This window comes from Culex quinquefasciatus, chromosome 2, assembly GCF_015732765.1.
Source record: "Culex quinquefasciatus strain JHB chromosome 2, VPISU_Cqui_1.0_pri_paternal, whole genome shotgun sequence".
In the NCBI taxonomy this organism is placed as follows: Eukaryota; Metazoa; Arthropoda; class Insecta; order Diptera; family Culicidae; genus Culex; species Culex quinquefasciatus.
In genome coordinates this window covers 132,612,278-132,632,651 of record NC_051862.1, presented here as the reverse complement: position 1 = coordinate 132,632,651, position 20,374 = coordinate 132,612,278, and the positions used below count along the sequence as shown (strand labels likewise).

Below are 20,374 nucleotides of genomic sequence, written 5' to 3'. Positions count from 1 at the left end.
AGGCCCCATTTCCATATCTTTTGCAATGATTTTCACAGTGTGAAGCACTTTTTTTCACTCTCTTTTTCATGGAAGTTCATTTCCGCTTTTTCGTTTTCTTTTTTTTTCTTCTGTAAAAGCACCCCCTGGGGGGAAACGGTTGGTCATGCATATTTAAACCTTTGAACCATGTTAAGCAGTCGGTACAGCCGTTGACACTTTGCTAGACTATGTTCGAATGATGTCGAAGAATGGGAAAAGGATAAAATGTCAACTTTGTGGACTTTGAGGATTACCAGTGGGTTATGGCAGGTTTTACAGCTTACACTAATTTATAGTTATTTATCAATATTTAGTTTCTTTCTTATTGTAACAAGTTAAACTTATAGTCCCAGACATTTTCTTTAATTTGACTAGTTCCAAATCCAGTGTTTTAAAAATGAGATATATCTGCTAAATCGGGTACTATCTACACACCTAAAAAAGTAGTAATCCAGCTGCGTGTAAAAGGCCTGGGTGTTAAATATATATTGCATTATTTTATGCAATTTTATGTAATTTTACGCCCTGAAATATGTAGCCCATCAGTATAGGAAACCTATTAGACCCAAATGTCAAGCTCATATATGCGTTTATCCTTACAGCTTTTCATTGGTCTGATGGCCGAGTGTGCTAACGCGCCAGTCCTTACTGTTGGTGCTGGGTTTGAATCCCGTCGGTTGCAACTTTTTTTTGTGTATGCAAAAATTGTACATGCAGTGTGTAATACATATAAAGTGTTTATTTTGACGAAGGTGATGTGCATGCTTTTGCATGCGATTTTACCATCGGATTTTTTGCTGTGTAGTTTTAGATTTATAAAACATATATTCAAACATTTTTTTCAAGAACAATTTAAATGTTCCTTCTTCAAATATTACAATAACTATAAGGGGCTATCGTAAACAAAGTGGACAACTAAGGATGCAGGGTCTTGGAGATTTCCAACGTTCCATACAAAAAATGTTAACAATTGTCCGCGTGGGGAGAAAAAGGGGTGCACAGAATATGTTTTTTTGTGTGTTGAGAACACTTTTAGTTTGTATGGGCAAAATTATAAAATGCATCCTGAAACGATATTTTTAAAATTTGATTTTGATTTGAAGTTTGATGGTAAATATTTTCAAAACTGTGAATGATGAAGTCAACTTTTTTGAAGCAATCGTATTCGTATACTATCGCTTAACAAACGCTGAAGTTTCAACTAATTTGGTTACACCAATTAAAATATACAGTAAATCATTTAAACACCAATCTGAAGCACCGACATAACCAGTATATTTTAAAAAAATGTTTCAACACAAATTTGTGAAAAATAAAAAAAAAGATCTTCACTTTCCAACCGTTATTTTGATTTGTTTGTTAAGTAGTTTCTATGCTATAGAAAAACGTCATCATTAAGCCATTTTCGACCTTTCAAATATAGTATTTTTTCAAAAATATAAAAAAAATCAATGAAAAAACTTGTGCACTCGATTGTAATCCATTGATGATTCTTAATTCAGAAAATGCATTTCAGTTTTCCGTTCATGGCACTTTCATTGCCATAGACAATTTTAGAGTTTTACAAAGACAATGTATTTACATCAGCAGTTCCATTTCAAAAGAGCGTAAACCAAAAAAAAGTTTTTGACAAAATTAAAATTTATTTTAGACGTATTTTTAAGCATGTGAAAACGCTGATCAAACATCAAAAGTAAGGACTTGTTCGAATTTTATAAAAAAATGTACATTCCAATCAACGCATTTGTTTTGTACATTGAGCTTTAGTCAATATAACCCAACTTTCAAAAAAAAAATGTCATCCAATACAAGGGATTTGTCTCCCACTCTGATTTATAGTTTTAAATCATTGTATGTGGGTAATTCTCCGCCAACTCACACAGCTGTTGCCCCGACCCCTCTTCGATTTGCGTGAAACTTTGTTCTAAGGGGTAACTTTTGTCCCTGATCACGAATCCGAGGTCCGTTTTTTGATATCTCGTGACGGAGGGGCGGTACGACCCCTTCCATTTTTGAACATGCGAAAAAAAAGGTATTTTTCAATAATTTGCAGTCTGAAACGGTGATGAGATAGAAATTTGGTGTCAAAGGGACTTTTATGTAAAATTAGACGCCCGATTTGATGGCGTACTCAGAATTCCGAAAAGATGTATTTTTCATCGAAAAAACATTAAAAACGTTTTAAAAATTCTCCCATTTTCCGTTACTCGACTGTAAAAAAATTTGGAACATGTCATTTTATGGGAAATTTAATGTACTTTTCGAATCTACATTGACCCAGAAGGGTCATTTTTTCATTTAGAACAAAATTTTTCATTTTAAAATTTCGTGTTTTTTCTAACTTTTCAGGGTTATTTTTTAGAGTGTAACAATGTTCTACAAAGTTGTAGAGCAGACAAGTTGGTCGTCATCGATCATGGCCGTTCATGGTCACCCGCGACAGACACGGACGACGCAACAAAGAGAAACGCAAAAAGTAACTTTTTCAAAACTTTTTTTCGTAAAATCGCGATAACTCGTGATGTTTACAAGCGAACCCCTTATGTCTATATATCAAAATTTTTGTAATTGTCTGCTCTACAACTTTGTAGAACATTGTTACACTCTAAAAAATAACCCTGCAAAGTTAGAAAAAACACGAAATTTTAAAATGAAAGATTTTGTTCTAAATGAAAAAATGACCCTTCTGGGTCAATGTAGATTCGAAAAGTACATTAAATTTCCCATAATATGACATGTTCCAAAATTTTTTACAGTCAAGTAAAGGAAAATGGGAGAATTTTTAAAACTTTTTTAGTGTTTTTTTCGATGAAAAATACGTTTTTTTCGGATTTTGAGTGCGCCATCAAATCGGGCGTCTAATTTTACATGAAAGTCCCTCTGACACCAAATTTCTATCTCATCACCGTTTCAGGCTGCAAATTATTGAAAAACACCTTTTTTTTCGCATGTTCAAAAATGGAAGGGGTCGTACCGCCCCTCCGTCACGAGATATCAAAAAACGGACCTCGGATTCGTGATCAGGGACAAAAGTTACCCCTTAGGCAAATCGAAGAGGGGTCGGGGCAACTTTTCCCGATTTCGTGTGAGTTGGTAGAGAATTACCCATGTACAAAAAACGCAAGCTATTTTCTTCGTATGCTCTCGAATAAAAAAAGTGTTTAGTGACTAGATGATTCAAGTGGTGTCTTCAATAGAAATCACTGAATGCAATACACACACTGGTTTTGTCCTTCTTTTGGTCAATTTTTCTACTGTGCATGATATAACTCACTATTCACATAATTTCTGAATGCGTGTGTATGTGATTTTAGTGTGAAAAGGATTCTGATGTGACGGCCGTGATGCAGAAATGATGTTCCGCTGGCTGAGTATGTGTGGGTGTGCTTCCATACAAAAGTGTTGCCCACATACATACATACATGACGAGATGATAATCAAGGACACACAGCCAGACTCACTTGGGAAAGCCGACAGAATGATGTTTGCCCGTATCGCCTGAAGGTCCAAAGTGCGTTTGCATAGATCAATGTGTCCTGGGCTGAACCGACATAATAGCCGAGCAACATGACACCATTCCATTGATGGGGACCTCTCTATACAACCCAGTACATCTTGCCATTAGGCAACGGTTATAATGTCAATTCGTCACTATCTCCGGAGGTATGCATCTTCATAAATCTTCTTCCGCATGTGTGAGTGTATTTGTCCATGCCGGAACCTTCAGGGACACCGATCCGCACGTATCTCGATATCAATCTTTCGATGGCCGTCGATTCGATCCGTTCCACTTGGTCGAATGGAATCGATGCCAGGCAGGTGGCCGGCGGCGGTGGTGGCAGACGATCCATCATCTATCTCTACCCCCAGTGGACCTCCGTTACACTACAACCTGCCACTACTTCTATTCTTCTCGCCGGAAGGCATACTGCAGCTGGTGGATCTGAAGAAGTCAGCTTGCCTGACAAGTTTCACTCGGTTCACTCGGTTCTTTTTGTGTTCCGCTTGTTGTGTGCAGAACAAAAAAGGCTGAATTTTCCCTTTATCTAACAGGGATAGACGACTAGTTTCGTCATCGGCGACGCCGTTGTGCTTCCAGAAATAACCCGCGGCGAAAACACACTTTCAACATGTTCCCTAGATTGGCTTGAAAAACAAGCAAAATGATGGAAGAAACAGAATTTCAGGAGGTTGTTTGCCTCCACATGGGGTTTCGTTTTTTTAAGTTTTGACATAAATTATAAATATGTTTCATAGTAAAAAACAAAAAAACAACAAAAAAAAAACAAAAAAACAACAAAAAAAACAAAAAAAAACAAAAAACAAAAAACAAAAAACAAAAAACAAAAAACAAAAAACAAAAAACAAAAAACAAAAAACAAAAAACAAAAAACAAAAAACAAAAAACAAAAAACAAAACACAAAAAACAAAAAAAAACAAAAAAAAAAAAGAAACAAAAAACAAAACAACAGTTTTCAATTTCACTGTCAACGAAATTTAAAATTCATCCTTTGATCTGGTTTGCTTTTCCAAAGCAAAAAAAAAATGTCACACTCTTACCCAAAAAATGGCGCCATTCTTGTGCACGGTACTTTATCCCTTTTCCAAGTAGCGAACTAGGCTGGGTAGTAGCATCGACTGAAGCGAACCGTGGCATGTCTAGCTGTCTGGGATGGTGGGGGGAGGCTGGGTAGCTTCGTGAATGCCACGTGCCCTCCTGAATGGAAAAGCGTGCCATCCATGACATCATCCAGCTGGGGTGGTGCGGTGGAAGAAACGGATACGATGTTCGATGATGGTGGTGGTTGGAGCTTTTACGAATATCGAATGCTTCCGATATAGCGCGTCTGATGGCTTAAAATACTACCTGCTACTACTGAAGGTTGATGGTGGATCGTCGAGAAGCCTTTTTTGATTTGGATACGGAGAGGCAAAAAGAACGTAGCCCAATCTCAGACTTGGAATGGCACGTTGAGGTGAAACACTTGAAATGTTAGAAAAAAATACATATTTTTTTAATTGATCGTTATCTTAATATTGTGTATCAACAAAGTTGAGAAGATGACTCATTTAACCCCACTTCACCCTGTTGAAAAAATGAGATTCCCCCCTGAAGAAGGGGTAGAACTTGATGGATGGAATGTTTGACATCTCGACCGGTGCTGTTTGTGTTTCTGAAATGGATTGCGTGATCGAGAACAATAAAAAAGGCTCTCTTGTAGAGGTGAGAAGATTCGGGCTAGCCCGGTTGAGATGGATACGAACGGAACAGAAGAAGATAAGGGGTAATTCTGATATTACATAGTATGTTATGGGAGAGGGGGATTGTGTTACGGTATGTGTATTTAAATTATAAAATGGTTTACGGAAAATGCCATGTTTTGTTTTGAAATGTCTTTTAAAAACTTTGCAGATTTTTTAAATTTTTTTTTATTCAGATTTCTACATTGGTTTCAGATAGTCGAGTTTAGAAAGTTGTCACAAATTATTTCTAAATTATTATGTGATCTGATTCTATATTACAATAGAAGGGCTCTTTTAAGCAATCAATTTCTCCAGCTCCTTCAATTTCTCCACATCGTTATCCTCCGGATGGATCATCGTGTTGTGTCTCCCGCGGCACTTGAGACAACCCCGGTTGCTGCCACAACTGGTATGTGCGTGACCCCAGCTGAAGCAAATTAGGCAAACCTTAAGCCGCCGAAGTTCCACAATTCGCTCCTCGAACGATAGCTGCTTGAACTCGTTGCACATCCTCAGCACGTGTTTTCCCTTGCACAGGTAACACTGGTCGTGGATAATATTGAGCAGCTGTGCCTTCACCTTTGACCACGTGAGTTGTATTTTCGAGTACTTGAGTTCTATGATGTTTGGGTTCTGCCACTGGATCAATCGCCCGATGAGCATTTCCGACAAAGGGTCACACTTGAAGCCCACGCTGTTGAGGGCGTCCACGTGGCGATTGTACTCGTTGAAGACAAAGTCTACACGGAGAAAAAACCGTTCTGGATTTCATGAACAAATGTGCATGTCAACGCGTACTTGCGCTGTTCATGAAATCGTGAACTTTTTCATGATATCATGAAGAAAATAACACGATATCGTACGCTATAGTCCATGAAATCGCGTACTGAATGTTATGTCAGAAAAAGCTTTCTGACAAAAAGTTTGTGTTTGAATTACTACGCCACCTACCTGTGAACTTAGATTGGGCTAGGAAGCTTTCTAACATTTCATGCACTCACACTAGTGCAACGCAGTCTTTTATTTAAGTGTGGAGCGATACGAGGTTTGACATGTTCAAACTGGTTTCTAATGATCAATTCACTTATTGGCGAAGCCCATACTTTCTTATTATAATACGGTGATGGTATTTTTTTACAGTATAGTAGATTGAAGATAAATGGGAAAAGTTAATCAACAGAATTTAAAAAAAATATGTAGGTAATTATGTTACACATGACCAATGTGACAAAGAACTTTACCAAACGTATTGCACTAGAAATCAAGAAGAACGATTACGCTTGTTTTTTAAAATGGATTTTATATTATTTCTTCAAGAATTAACTTCGCGGCTTTTCTTGACAGCTCATTCCAAGGAGACCATATTTGATCCATCGTAAAATGTTGTCTTGTCGTTTTTTGCATTAAGGGTGCACAGCAACCAAGGAAGTTGTTGTCTTCTTATTCTAAAATTGTTGAACTTACGGACCCAATCTTAAAATAATTTGATTGTAAAAATTTACAACTTTTGTTGTAAATCGTTAAGCTTAGGGATGAATACAAAAATAAATCGAAAGTTCCCGTAGTTTTGAAGATACTAAAATATCTGTGACAAAAATCTGGGTGCAAAAGCTTTGGTTGATGTGCACCGTTAAAATGAAAAAGTGATCAAAAATGGATTTAGATCGAGTTTTTTTATCGTTGTAAATAAAAATTGACCAGATTCAGCAATAAAGCTTATTTTTCTGAGTATAAAGACTGTTTTTACGACCACAAATTGTTTAAAATAGATTTTCAGAACAATTTTGAGAAATTTATTTCTCGGCCTTTCTAAACAGAAATTTTCTTACTTGACAGCTCGTTCCAAGTGGACCATAGTTAATCCATCGAACAAATGGTGTTTTGTTAATAGGGTCCTAAAGCCACATGTAAATTTTTATCTACAACGGTAAAAACACGATTAAAGATTAAGGAGCGTTCTTTTATTACGTAACGCGAAAAATCGTACTTTTAGACCCCCTCCCCCCCCTCGTAACAAAATTTCCATACAAATTTTAAAAATTTTGTATGGAGCGTAACACGGCCTCCAACCCTCCCTCCCCCCCTACTGCGTTACGTAATAAAAGAACGCTCCCTTATGTCTAATCTTTTTTTTTCATTTTATTGCAAAAAATAACAAGACAACATTTCACCATGGATCAACTATGGTCCCCTTGGAACGAGCTGTCAGGTATAATGCTTTCTGTCAAGAAGGGCCGCGATATTTTTTTTCATTTTAATGCAAAAAAATAACAAGACAACATTTCACGATGGATCAACTATCATCCCCGTCGAACGAGCTGTCTAATGTACGTTCGTTTGAGCTGTCAAAGCGTTTTTTGAAGAAACTCGCGCTAGTTCGGCACGAGTTCTGCCGCCATCTTGGAACTGAAACTCTAGTGCCACACTCGATATTTTTTCAGTTTCATGCGAGTTCTACGCACACTGACGTTCGTTTGAACCAAAATGGGCACCGACGAGAGCGGCACTCAGTGCCGCACCGGATCTTCAAACAAACGTACCAATAGTTGATCCATCGAAAAAATGTTGTCTTGAGAATTTATTTTTTTGCATTAAAATAAAGAAAAGTTATCAGAAATGGGTTTTAAACGTGTTTTTAACCGTTGTACACACATATTTACATTGTGCTTAAGTTCCCTATTGGGTCTTAAAATTAAACTAAAATTTGTGATATTATTTATTGTTCACAACGATAAAACTTATTTTTATGAGACCGCAAAGGATTTAATATGGATTTTTATTTAATAAAAAAAAAAAAATAACTTCGCGACCCTTCTTAAAAGAAAATATCCTATTTGACAGCTTGTTTCAAGGGAACCATAGCCAATTGATCGAAAAATGTTGTCATGTCAATATATTTGTTTGCATTAAAATAAAAAAAGGACCCCATTCAAGCGTAACTTTTGGGCCGAATTCATTTTTTTTTTTCAATTAATAAAGTGCGATATTAAGTGCATTAAACAAGTGATCAGATATAATTTGAGCGTTTTCCTACCGTTGCACATAAAAATTTACATGAGTTTTAGGACCCTATTGAATTAAAATTTGGTCTAAAAATAATGCTATTATTCAACTAATACTTAACCTTTATTTACATTCGACAGTTTTTGCAAAAAAAAAATCTAATTGTTAAGCAAAATCAAATCGTCACGTAATATCTGAATGGTTCTCCATTTCTGCGTCGCGTTATCTTTGCGCGTTCCCATTAAAAGCTCTGACGACGCAGTAGACGTCACCAATCAACAAAACAAGTTCAGACGTGTAAATTTCCTCAAATTTTCTGCTGAAGGGGACCGTTTTTTTTAATTTTGGCCATTGTTGGATCCGGAATATTCAAGATTCACCGAATTTTGGTAAGTTAAATTGTCATTTGAGCATTTCTATGACTGACCAATGAATATTTCCTACAGGAAGGAACCACTCTCAGTCATCGAGTCGTGAAAGTACCCGACAGAAGAATCATGAACTTCCGTTGTTCCAGATTATGTACTTACACGGCCGCCCGGTTGAGGAACCGGTCGATAATCAACGGAATCGTGAGACCAAGGTGGACAAACAGCAAAGCAGCTGGAAAGTTTCGGTGGATATTTCTGGTTGAAAGTGTGTGCAAACTGCCTTAGTTTCGAGTTCCGGCTCATGGATCTGGTAGTGGCCACTCACTGCCGGGAGATTTTACCCGAGTGGACGGAGGAATCTGGCAAACAACTAAAATTTCAAGTGTAATATTTACGAATTGTGACATGTTATTATCAGTAATATTGTGAATAAAGTTGAATATTTTTTTCTTGTTTTCTTCAGCAAAAAAAAATCCTTGAAAACTAATTCGTTTCATGGCAATCAGAAAGCTTTATGCTTACATTACCCACCGCCAGATGGCGGGTCAAAAGCTTCGAGTTACAGTCGTGATCGATATTCAGATGGCGCTGTTACCATTACATAAAGCTGGAAGCTTAAAAGCTGAAAGCTTTATCGATTTTAAAAGCTTGGCTGCGTGAACAAGTGTGCACGATTTGCATTTAGTTCATGGAAAGTGTTCATGGTACGTTTTCGTACCGTAGAAATCGCGTTGTTCCCAAATTCGTGGTACGTTGTTCACGTATTTCGGAACGGTTTTTTCTCCGTGTACCGGTTCCATCATACTTATCTTTATTTTCAAATAAAATATGAACAAATGATGTATTTTTTGTTTAACTATCTTCTGCCGAATGCATACTTTATCTCATAAATCAAAAAATTACATTTTGCCATTTTCATAAACTTTCCAATGGCGGTCGTGTGGCGAAAGTTGTCAAAGTTTACGGTCGGGCTATTAATTTACACTCTCGTTTTGTCAGCAAACTGACCTTATCGTACGCGCGAACGTCCACCATTAAAACGAATTGGAAAAATTCCATCATAAAATTGCACTTGACCAGCGAGTAGGGATGCTCGCTTGATTCAAAGAACGCTGTTTTAAGGAAGTGACGAATCCTTCGAACTCGAGTATTCCGAAGTATTCTAAAAAAAATATTTCGCATAGTTGAACTATGGTTTTTTCCTTGTAAAATTTTGTATCGTTGAGATCAAGACCCCCGGACAACATTCTTATATAAGAAAACTAACTTAATCCACCTATGTGGTTGTTGCCTTTCTCACTTTTTACCAACATTTGGTGATATGATGGGTTTGGACACAAATTCTATCTATCTTCTATATATATACAAAATTTCGACGGTTTTGTTCGAACGCGAATCAATTCAACACGGAACGTCCGATTGAGGTGCTCTTTGTTGCGTTGGGTTCGTATGGTAAGTTCGTGAGTGCCAAAAAGTTACAACCGATTCCGGAAAATTTGCAGATTGTATGGGAAAGGTTAAAATTAAGTTTTGATCACAGGAGGCTGAATAAGCAAAAAAGTCAAAAACGTCATCAAACGAAAAAAGGCAGAACGAACTTTGTCAGGTGAGGCTTGTTTCTCAATAAAAAAATACACAAATGTCACTTAAGCGGTCATAACTTGAGACTGAGCGTTGTGAGATCTTCAATGTTTTGGACTCATTAGAAAGGTCTTTTGAAGACCTATCCAACGATGGGTTGAAAAATGGATCCGGACATAGTTTATATACATTTAAGTGAGATCCGGCATCGAAAAAGTACATAAATATCACTTAAGTGGTAATAACTTAAGACAGGGCTGCCAGATCTTCAATATTTTGGACTCATTGGAAAGGTCTTTTGATTACCTATCCAACGATGGGTTGAATAATGGATCCGGACATAGTTTATATACATTTAAGTGAGATCCGGCATCAAAAAAGTACATAAATATCACTTAAGTGGTAATAACTTGAGACAGGGTTGCCAGATCTCAATGTTTTGGACTCATTGGAAAGGTCTTTTGATGACCTATTCAACGATGGGTTGGATAATGGATCCGGACATAGTTTACATAGGGTAGAGTAGTCATCAATGAGACACGGGGAACAATGATAAAATGGCTCTCACAAGTCGCAGTTTCAACCAATCAGGCTCATATTTGGTGGAAAGGTGTATCTACTGGATACACGTCTGCCATAAAAGTGGCTTTGGTTATGGACGCTCCCTTACAAAGTTATTCATAAATGTTTGATTCTGGGGTGCATAAGTAAATTTTGGACAAAAAATACTTTTTTGCTCGTAGGCTGCCATTTACACCAAAACTAATATTTCTTCAAATTTCTTTCGTCGTTCCATAGGGATTGAGTTGGGCTACAATGTCCTTTCATTAGTTTTGGCCAAAATTAAGAATATACCCAGAATCCAGGGCTGTCTCATTGTTCCCCACTCATTTCAGCCCATGGGTAACAATGAGACACTTCGATTTTTCTTCATTAAACTTTTCAAAATCTATGGAAATCTTCCAAAACATAAACTGAAAGTGATTTTTGGCATATTTCTAGAGTTTTTACCTCATTTAACCAAAAATACAAAGTTATTTGGTGTAAATATATGGATTTAACAAAATTTAAATACTTTTTAGTATAACTTTTGTTAATTAAACTTTCATGTTGGTAAAATTGCTCTAAAATGTTCAAGGCAAGTCACCTGCTATGGAACAATACAAAAACATGATGTTTTACAAGAAAAGTATTGATTTTCATACAGTGTCTCATTGTTCCCCAGCTGTCTCATTGTTCCTGCCAAGTGCGTCTACAATGAGACAGTTGAATAACTCTGGCTGTAGATGTCGGATCGATCTCATGTTTTGGTCCATGTTAGAACACATTAAAAGAAAGAAAATGTAACAAAAAGCTCATTAAAACATGCTGATGAAAAAAATAGAAAAATCGTTGAAAGTTGAAAACCAAAAGTGTCTCATTGATGACTACCCTACCCTACATTTAAGTGAGATCCGGCTTCAAAAAAGTACATAAATATCACTTAAGTGGTAATAACTTGAGACAGGGTTGCCAGATCTTCAATGTTTTGGATTCATTGGAAAGGTCTTTTGATGACCTATCCAACGATGGGTTGGATAATGGATCCGGACATAGTTTACAAACATTTAAGTGAAATCCGGCATCAAAAAAGTACATAAATATCACTTAAGTGGTAATAACTTGAGACAGGGTTGCCAGATCTTCAATATTTTGGACTCATTGGAAAGGTCTTTTGATTACCTATCCAACGATGGGTTGAATAATGGATCCGGACATAGTTTATATACATTTAAGTGAGATCCGGCATCAAAAAAGTACATAAATATCACTTAAGTGGTAATAACTTGAGACAGGGTTGCCAGATCTTCAATGTTTTGGACTCATTGGAAAGGTCTTTTGATGACCTATCCAACGATGGGTTGGATAATGGATCCGGACATAGTTTACATACATTTAAGTGAGATTCGGCTTCAAAAAAGTACATAAATACCACTTAAGTAGTCATAACTCGAGGCAGGGTTGCCAGATCTCCAATATTTTGGACTCATTGGAAAGGTCTTTCGATTACCTATCTAACGATGGGTTGGATGATGGATCTGGACATAGTTTACATGCATTTAAGTGAGATCCGGCATCAAAAAAGTACATCAATATCACTTAAGTGATCATTACTTGAGACAGGGTTGCCAGAACTTCAATGTTTTGGACTCGTTGGAAAGGTCTTTTGATAACCTAACCAACGATGGGTCGGGTGATGGGTCTGGATATAGTTTACATGCATTTATGTGAGATCCGATTCGCAACTCTGACACTTTTTTATACGTAACTTTTGAACTACTTATCGGATCTTCAAACAATTCAATAGTGCAGTATGGGGCACCAAACCGGATCGAATGCAACTTATTTGACCCAAATCGGATCAGCCAGTGCCGAGAAAACTTGGCAAGAATTTTGAGCACCAAGGGGAATACGCACACACATACACACACACACACAGACATTTGTTCAGTTTTCGATTCTGAGTCGATAGGTATACATGAATATAGGTCTACGAGCTGTTTTTCAAAAGTTCATTTTTCGAGCAGCATTATAGCCTTACCTCAGTGAGGAAGGCAAAACCGGACACTCCTAGCCATCGTTGTCTGGCCAGATGATGTGTTATGGAGCCAGTTGGTCGCTGGGTTTATAACTATAACCACCTACTCCAATCTCCAGTGTTTAGAGCACATGTTATCACCAGAAGCACGTGTGGACAACGTGGGTGGTAGCTGATGTGCCGTACTCTTTTCAGTACCATCAGCCGTGAGGAGGTGAGGTGTAAAGGGGAAATTCTAAATTGAAAATAAATTAAATTTTCTCTCTGCATAAATGCATGAACGTTTACCATATTTTATACGAGCGAACCCTCCTCAACCGTTTCGCAAAGTGCTGTCAGTGTAAAAATATTCATTTTAGGAGGCAAAAAAAAAGACGTGGTGGGAAACAAAACGGGAGGGAAATTGAATTCACCCATAAATACTAACATTTCATTGACAGAAACGAGCATTGCGGCAAACATTGCTCGGGACACTTTATGGACTTTTATTGCTGCCGTAACTGATTTCGGTCGTTATTTCAATATCATCACATTATCATCAGCACTCATCTGGAACGACCCCGAAAAACCGCTCCAGATGATGTCAACACTGCCACAGTTGCCGGCAAAAAGAAGATAAATGATGTGCTTTTCAATTTATTTTACCCACCACGTTTTTTTTTTTCGCTCAAAACTATTTTCAAGACGTTGCGAGCGAGTTTCTTAACCAGGAAGAGCTCGTTAAAATAATGACGGTTTAATACGGTGATGAGTTTATCGTGTATGTAATTTATCAACAAGAAGCATCGCCCCGCAATTACCGTAATATCCTTTTCCGTGTGTATACATATCTCTCTCCCTTTCTGTGTCTGGTGAGGAAGCCCCTTCAAGTATGCAGCAGACAGAGCAGTGCCCCCCCTGGAAGTGCATGTCGAAAGCTACTGAATTATGTATAATGCTGGCAAAGTGTGGAAAACCGCGAGCGAACGAACGCAAAAGGGGCCCAGCTTTTTCCTTTTCCACTTACAGCAGCTGGCAGAGGAAGAAAGTTTGTTTCGCCTGAAATTTGAACGTAGCCTAGTGGTAAAGCTTTCGCCTCGTAAGCGATTCGAATGCTTGGAAAAAGGAAGGTAGTTCATCGTCACAAGCCGGACCTTGTCAGACAACTCAGGAAAGGTGACTTATGGAATGTTAACATTAACCTTAATGTCAACCCTGCCTTTAGACGGGCTTCGATTTAAAAAATCGTCAAAAATCCATTTTCAACCAATTTTTGATCTTTAAAAAGCATTGGAAAGAAGAACTCTTAAAATTTAAGAAAATTTATGGGTCGGAAGTTTTACTTGTTTTATGTGACTTTGCCAATGTTTTAAAAAATGTAATTTTTTTAGAGACCAACTTTGGCAGTGTTTTTTACTAACACTCCTTATATTTTAAGTAAAAAGAAGTATGCAGTAATTTTTCTAGTGCCCCAGACTATGCGTCTACGCATTTATTTACAATTTTAATGATAGTGGTGCTATTTTATAGCAGAAAATGTGAAAAACATGCAAAACATTGAAAAAGTTACTGTAAAAACATGAAAAAATAGATAGGCAAAATGTAATGATAGGAGGTAGTAGAGTAGGCCAAAACTACCAAAAACAAACGTAAACAATGCAAGATAAATGAAAATTAAAATACTAAAAATGAAACAACAAAAACATTAAACAAGAGAAGTAAAGTTTTTCGTAGAACAAAAGTTGCTCAAAATGACCTATTGAACACGGGAAAAATAAAAAATTTAAAAAAAAATTGGGCAGTAGAGGGTTAACATGTTAACATAAAGTTAAGAAATAGCCACTGAATCCACTTTGTAAATGCGGCCCCGATACTCTTTATGGGTCATGGGAAAAAATCGTATTTATGTAATTTTGTGATTAGTTTTCTTTTCAAAATTCGAATTGAACTTACTGGGTAAAACAGCTTTGAACTTTAAACGTTGATTCGGAGAGCATCCCTAAGCACTGGCCAAAAGCATTTTTATGTAGAATTTTTACAATTTTAATAAGGTCAGTTTGCTGGCAAAAAAAGCAAAGCAATCCATCTTAACGACCCTCTTTTGTGGGCTCTGTTGCAACTTGCAAGTTTCTGCTTATTTCTAGGCGTCCGAAGGTTATGTGTGGTGAGTCACCCAAAACCTCTTTTACGAAAATGGACCGACGTTTTACTTCCCCATCCGATAGAAGGCGTGATCAGGCAAATCTGGTCTCGAAAAATGCCACTGGGTCCGTCTGGGATTGAACCCAGGCCATACTGGGGTTCAGAGGCACGCTAACCACTAAACCACCGGACCCGGATTAGGATCGATATCGTGTAAAAATGAAAAAATGAGCATGAACATGAGCATGAGAGCCAACCCATGTCTGCCCCTCCGTTTCTGAACAGAACCGTAACATCACTTCACTGATCATAGGTTTCGACGATTGATTCCCTTATCAACAGCATGTATGAACGCGCTGAAAAGATTAAACACCATAATTGCTAAAACTAGATCAGTTGCGAATAGATGACGGTCATTGGCCAACAACGGCGCCCGCCATGTCAGTTTGCAGTTCTTGAGTTTAAGAAACAGGAATTTTAGTGCTACTAAATGAAAAATAAATGAAATTCTGAAACACTGTCTGATCGTCTGATAAAAAAACTCGTCGGTTCGGTTGATAAAAAAACAACATCACTTTTTTTAAATAAATTTGATAGGATCAAAAAGAGCAAACTAAGTTTTAACCAATTTACTGTTCAAAGATTCTTTAGCTTCTATGTTTGAAAACTTTTAACTTTAGAGCAATTCCAGCTCAAATCAGGAATTTTTCTGGTACTTTTGTACCCGACCCTCTCCGATTTCAATGAAACTTTGTAGAGATGTTATCCTAGGCCTATATAAGCCATTTCTGTGTATATGGAGCCAACAGTACTCGAAAACAACATTTGAGAAGGGCGTAAGGTATTTAAATATTTTTGTATTTTGTAATTTAAAAATTACTGTATTTCGAAGCCGTTGCGTCGTATCAGTGGTCAAAGACAAACTTGTAGGAAATTGGACGGGCTTTCTGAAAAATATACTGAAACAAAAATACACGCCACATCTATGAGATTTTGATTTTAAGTCTAAAACTTAAATTTAAAGGTGATGTCACGATTTTTTTCGTTCAAAATTTTGAGGAATAGCCTAAAATGTTACCAAAGACTGACGAAAAATGCAGGATGGTATGTCTCTCCTAAAAATACAAAAATCATTTACTAAAACATTTTTTTGAAAAGTGGTCTAAACGTCAAAATTTTTAAAAACCTGGTGATTCCCAGACAATTTTACATAAAAGACTCCATATTGACCATTGTCCTAAGTCCAATCCTTGGGAAGATACAGCGGTTTTAAAAATAAAAATGTTGAAAAATCGGGTTTTTTGGTGGTTTTTGGCGATTTCTATATGACAGACTTGGTTTTTCAGTCTCGTAAATATTTTTACCGGAAAGCTCGTCCAATTTCCCATAAGTTTGCCTTTGACAGCTTTTTGATTTGACTCGTTTTTATACTTACGTAAGCAAATTTACTATCCAGGTTTCTACCACACTGAAAAAAATATTCTATTTTCAGTTATTAGCAATGTAGTTAAGCTTATATCTGTAAGCCCTTACATCCAATTGAAATGCTGTCAAAGACAAACTTATGGGAAATTGGACGAGCTTGCCGGAAAAAATATTTACGAGACTGAAAAATCAAGTCTGTCATAAAGAAATTGCCAAAAACCATCAAAAAACCCGATTTTTCAACATTTTTATTATTAAAACCGCTGTATCTTCCCAAGGATTGGACTTAGGACAATGGTCAATATCGAGACTTTTATGTAAAATTGTCTGGGGAATCGAATGCCACTACCGGTTTTTAAAAATTTTGACGTTTAGACCACTTTTCAAAAAAAATGTTTTAGTAAATGATTTTTGTATTTTTTTAGGAGAGACATACCATCCTGCATTTTTCGTCAGTCTTTTGGTAACATCTTAGGCTATTCCCTCAAAAATTTTGAACGAAAAAAAATCGTGACATCCTCTTTAAATTTAAGTTTTAGACTTAAAAATCAAAAAATCTCATAGATGTGGCGTGTATTTTTGTTTCAGTGTATTTTTTTCAGAAAGCCCGTCCAATTTCCTACAAGTTTGTCTTTGACCACTTTTTGATACGACGCAACGGCTTCGAAATACAGTAACTTTTAAATTACAAAATACAAAAATAATTAAATACCTTACGCCCTTCTCAAATGTTATTTTCGAGTACTGTTGGCTCCATATACACAGAAATGGCTTATATAGGCCTAGGATAACATCTCTACAAAGTTTCATTGAAATCGGAGAGGGTCGGGTACAAAAGTACCAGAAAAATTCCTGATTTGAGCTGGAATTGCTCTTTATTGTTTCATATTTGTGATACAATACTTTACAGATGTAAACATATTTGATAACATTTAAATTTTATTTATATGAAGCGAAGATTACTTAATGATTTGATACAAACTTTCAGCTCAGACGGATCATTCAACCGAGTAAGCTTAGATCACTCCCTGCAGTCGTTCCTTAAGCACCACAAACACAGAGTAACTCGTTTGCACCATCGCACCAAACTGCTCGATACTCAAGGGATAGAAGTGAGCTGCCGTGAGTCCTTCCCATTTTTGAGACCGTGTGATTATCAGTGAAAGACCCTTTTGAATGTCCAACGGAAGCTCACTCCACTGGGCTTCGAATGCTGATCGTCCAACGGTAATGCTCTGGGAATCAAAAAGATGTGCTTATGTACCATCAAATGGGGTTAGTAGGAATCTTCACAGCGAGAAATTAATGAACTTTTTTTTGTTCTGTGTTTGGTTATCAACATGATTAACTCAGCCCGTGTATCCTAATTTACCTCAGATTATGGACCTAATTTTTAACCATTTACCTTTTCTGTTAGCTCATTGCCCAATTTGCAGAATGCGTACGTTTCAGAAGATATCATAACTAAAAGCACCACCAGATTCAATGAGTTTTTAGTAGGATTCTTAAAAAAAAATCATATCATCAACTGCAAAAAATAACATGATTTGCTTACATTAGTGACACACAAAATCATACATATCCAAATGAGTGCGGTATCAACCATCTGCACTAGAACTGCAACATTTGACAATCTCTCGAAAATACGAATGCAGCTTAAATAATCAAAAAGATGTTTATTTTATGCATTAAATTTCATGTAAAGTTACCTTAATGCGTCAGCGTGCATATTGACGATTTCGGCAAAATGAGCATGCAACTCTTTGCCAGAGAATTCATGAATCGTTTCAAGTTTGTGAATGACTAAATCGAAAATTAGATTGATGCTCCTAATACTACCAGAAGCTACAATTCCAGATATAGACACTCTGAAGCCATAAATACAATGGCTTACGAATGCACACACATAGTAAATCAAATAGTGAAAAATGTTCCGACGAATATCCAAATCGTAAAAGCTGTTATAAGAAATCAAAAATTTAATAATACACTTTTCAGTCATTCAATTCTTCAATTACTTACTGAATTTCAGTCATTGTAATAAAATCCTGCTCAATGGTTCCATTCCGACGGTTCATTACGTAAATTGCAGTTGTTTGAAGCAATGGTACCATTAGAAACACTATCAATAATATCAGTGGAAAGGTCATATATGCTTTTGCGGCTTTATCCATTGCTTGGTTAGCGACCGTTACTATTTTGAACTCATGTGATTTGGCACCATAAGAACGAACTGAAATGCAAGAAATAATCACAATCGTTAGCATTAAGAGGACTTTCAAATTCACCTTGATCAAAAACGCCCTGCAGCACGGCGAGCATATCCTCAAACTCAGCCTGCTTCCACGCAAAAATCAGCACTCGAATTTCGATGTTGAATAGCACCAGCAGCTCCGAATAGCCACGAATCATCAGGTCCACCTGGCTGCCGAATCTGTAACCCAACATGGGCACCAAAACGACCAACCACGGAAACAGCAAAGTTAGTGCGAATTTTCGCAGGTTGCGCCGGGGCCAACCTAACCCTGTTACGGTCAAAACTTTCTTCAAGAACGGCATGGCCTCGAAGGGGTCTTGGGCGGCCAGGAACTCCATCGTACTGGTTAAACGATTTATTGGACACTGTACAGTAAAGCATTGTTCGATCGTTTATTTATTTGCTCTGATTTAGGTCCTGGTTTCCACTAGATTTTCCTTTATCAATATTTCATTAGATTAGACAAAGGTGATGAAATGACACTCTATTTCCCCTTTCTATACTATAACAAAATAAAGTGATATGTTAATTCATAGAATAACAAATTGCATTGTTTTACACATTTTAAATGAATAAAAAATGTGGCAATCATTTTGCATGAACTCGACAGTGCAATCTATTAGGATGTAACAAAATGGGACAAGCTCTTCTGGCAACCATCAGCTTGCTTGGTTGCATGACGAAGAAAAAGTTGAAGTTTTCAGCGGTGGCGTTATAAGCTCAGTAACGTTTTTAGTATTTGACGAATCTTTTCGCACTCTTCGGCAAAGTTGCTCGTGAGATTTATGAAAAATGCAAAAATCTTTAAGAACTCAAAACTGCCTAAAACGAAAACGCATCGATTTTACAGGTTAAATCCCATTCAATCACATTCAATCCCATTCATTTTTGGGATTCGGGCTCAGCAGTAGCAATCTTTACTCACCATCTGTCAATTACGTAATTTCAAAACGTATGATTAATACTTTTGTCGGCGGTTGTACTGGACCCCCTCCGATTCCAATGAAACTTTGTAGACATGTTATCCTACGCTTATATAAGCCATTTTTGTGTATTTGGAGCCAGTTTCACTCGATAAAGATATTTGAGGAGGGCGTAAGTGTTTTCAATTTTTTTTTTGTAATTTAAATATTTCTGTATCTCGAAGCCGTTGCATCGCATCAAATCAAACTTGTAGGAAATTTGACGGACTTTCCAAAAAACACACTGAAAGAAAAAACACAGAAAAAAACAATTCTCGTAATCGTGAATTAAGTTCACGAATGTGAGAACCACGAAGGAATTTATTCATGAGTATGGTGCATTTGCACTATAAACGTAAATATATTCCTTCGTGGTTCTCGCATTCGTGAATTTAATTCACGATTTCGAGAATTGTTTTTTTTCAGTGAAACACGTCATTTCTATGAGATTTTTGGATTTTTAAGTTTAAAACTCAAATTTGAAGGCGAGCCCACGATTTTTTTTTCGTTCAAATTTGTTGTGAAAATAGCCTTAGATGTTAGGACAGTAGACAATACGGAGACTTTGATGTAAAATTGTCTGGAGAATCGATTCCCATACTCGGTTTTTGAAAATTTTAACGTTTAGAGCACTTTTTAAAACAACTGTTTGAGTAATTGTTTTTTTGTATTTGCTCCATCCTGCTTTTTTGTGAATCTTTTTGGCTTTGTCATCTTAAGCTATTTTTACAAAAATTTTGAACGAAAAGAAATCGTTAGGTGAGCCAAACATTTACTTCTCTGTCGGACATTTACTTTTCTGTCGGACGG

The 20,374-nt window shown here is 36.8% G+C and overlaps 2 protein-coding genes across 5 annotated transcripts in view; one reads left to right on the top strand and one right to left on the bottom strand.

The window, feature by feature from the left end:
- The window catches only part of LOC6041061 (Kv channel-interacting protein 1), a 164,528-nt gene that overhangs the window by 74,676 nt on the left and 69,478 nt on the right, over positions 1 to 20,374 (top strand). The gene's annotated exons all lie outside the window — the stretch shown is intronic.
- Positions 17,265 to 18,940, bottom strand: LOC6041059 (odorant receptor 30a). Its single transcript, XM_038252022.1, has 6 exons — positions 18,634 to 18,940; positions 18,368 to 18,578; positions 18,055 to 18,303; positions 17,901 to 18,000; positions 17,751 to 17,849; positions 17,265 to 17,580 (listed from the first exon to the last, which is right to left on the bottom strand). The coding sequence occupies exons 1-6, from the start codon at positions 18,938 to 18,940 to the stop codon at positions 17,362 to 17,364; spliced, it is 1,185 nt and encodes a 394-aa protein (XP_038107950.1). The 3' UTR covers positions 17,265 to 17,361.

Bases quoted from the DNA above. Each gene is read 5' to 3' on its own strand.
- LOC6041059 (XM_038252022.1), bottom strand. From the start codon at position 18,940: ATGGAGTTCCTGGCCGCCCAAGACCCCTTCGAGGCCATGCCGTTCTTG. The intron at 18,001-18,054 runs GTAACTTTACAT...TGATTATTTAAG, and splicing joins ATGCACGCTGACGCATTAAG to CTGCATTCGTATTTTCGAGA. The intron at 17,850-17,900 runs GTAAGCAAATCA...TTTTTTTTTAAG, and splicing joins TGATTTTGTGTGTCACTAAT to AATCCTACTAAAAACTCATT.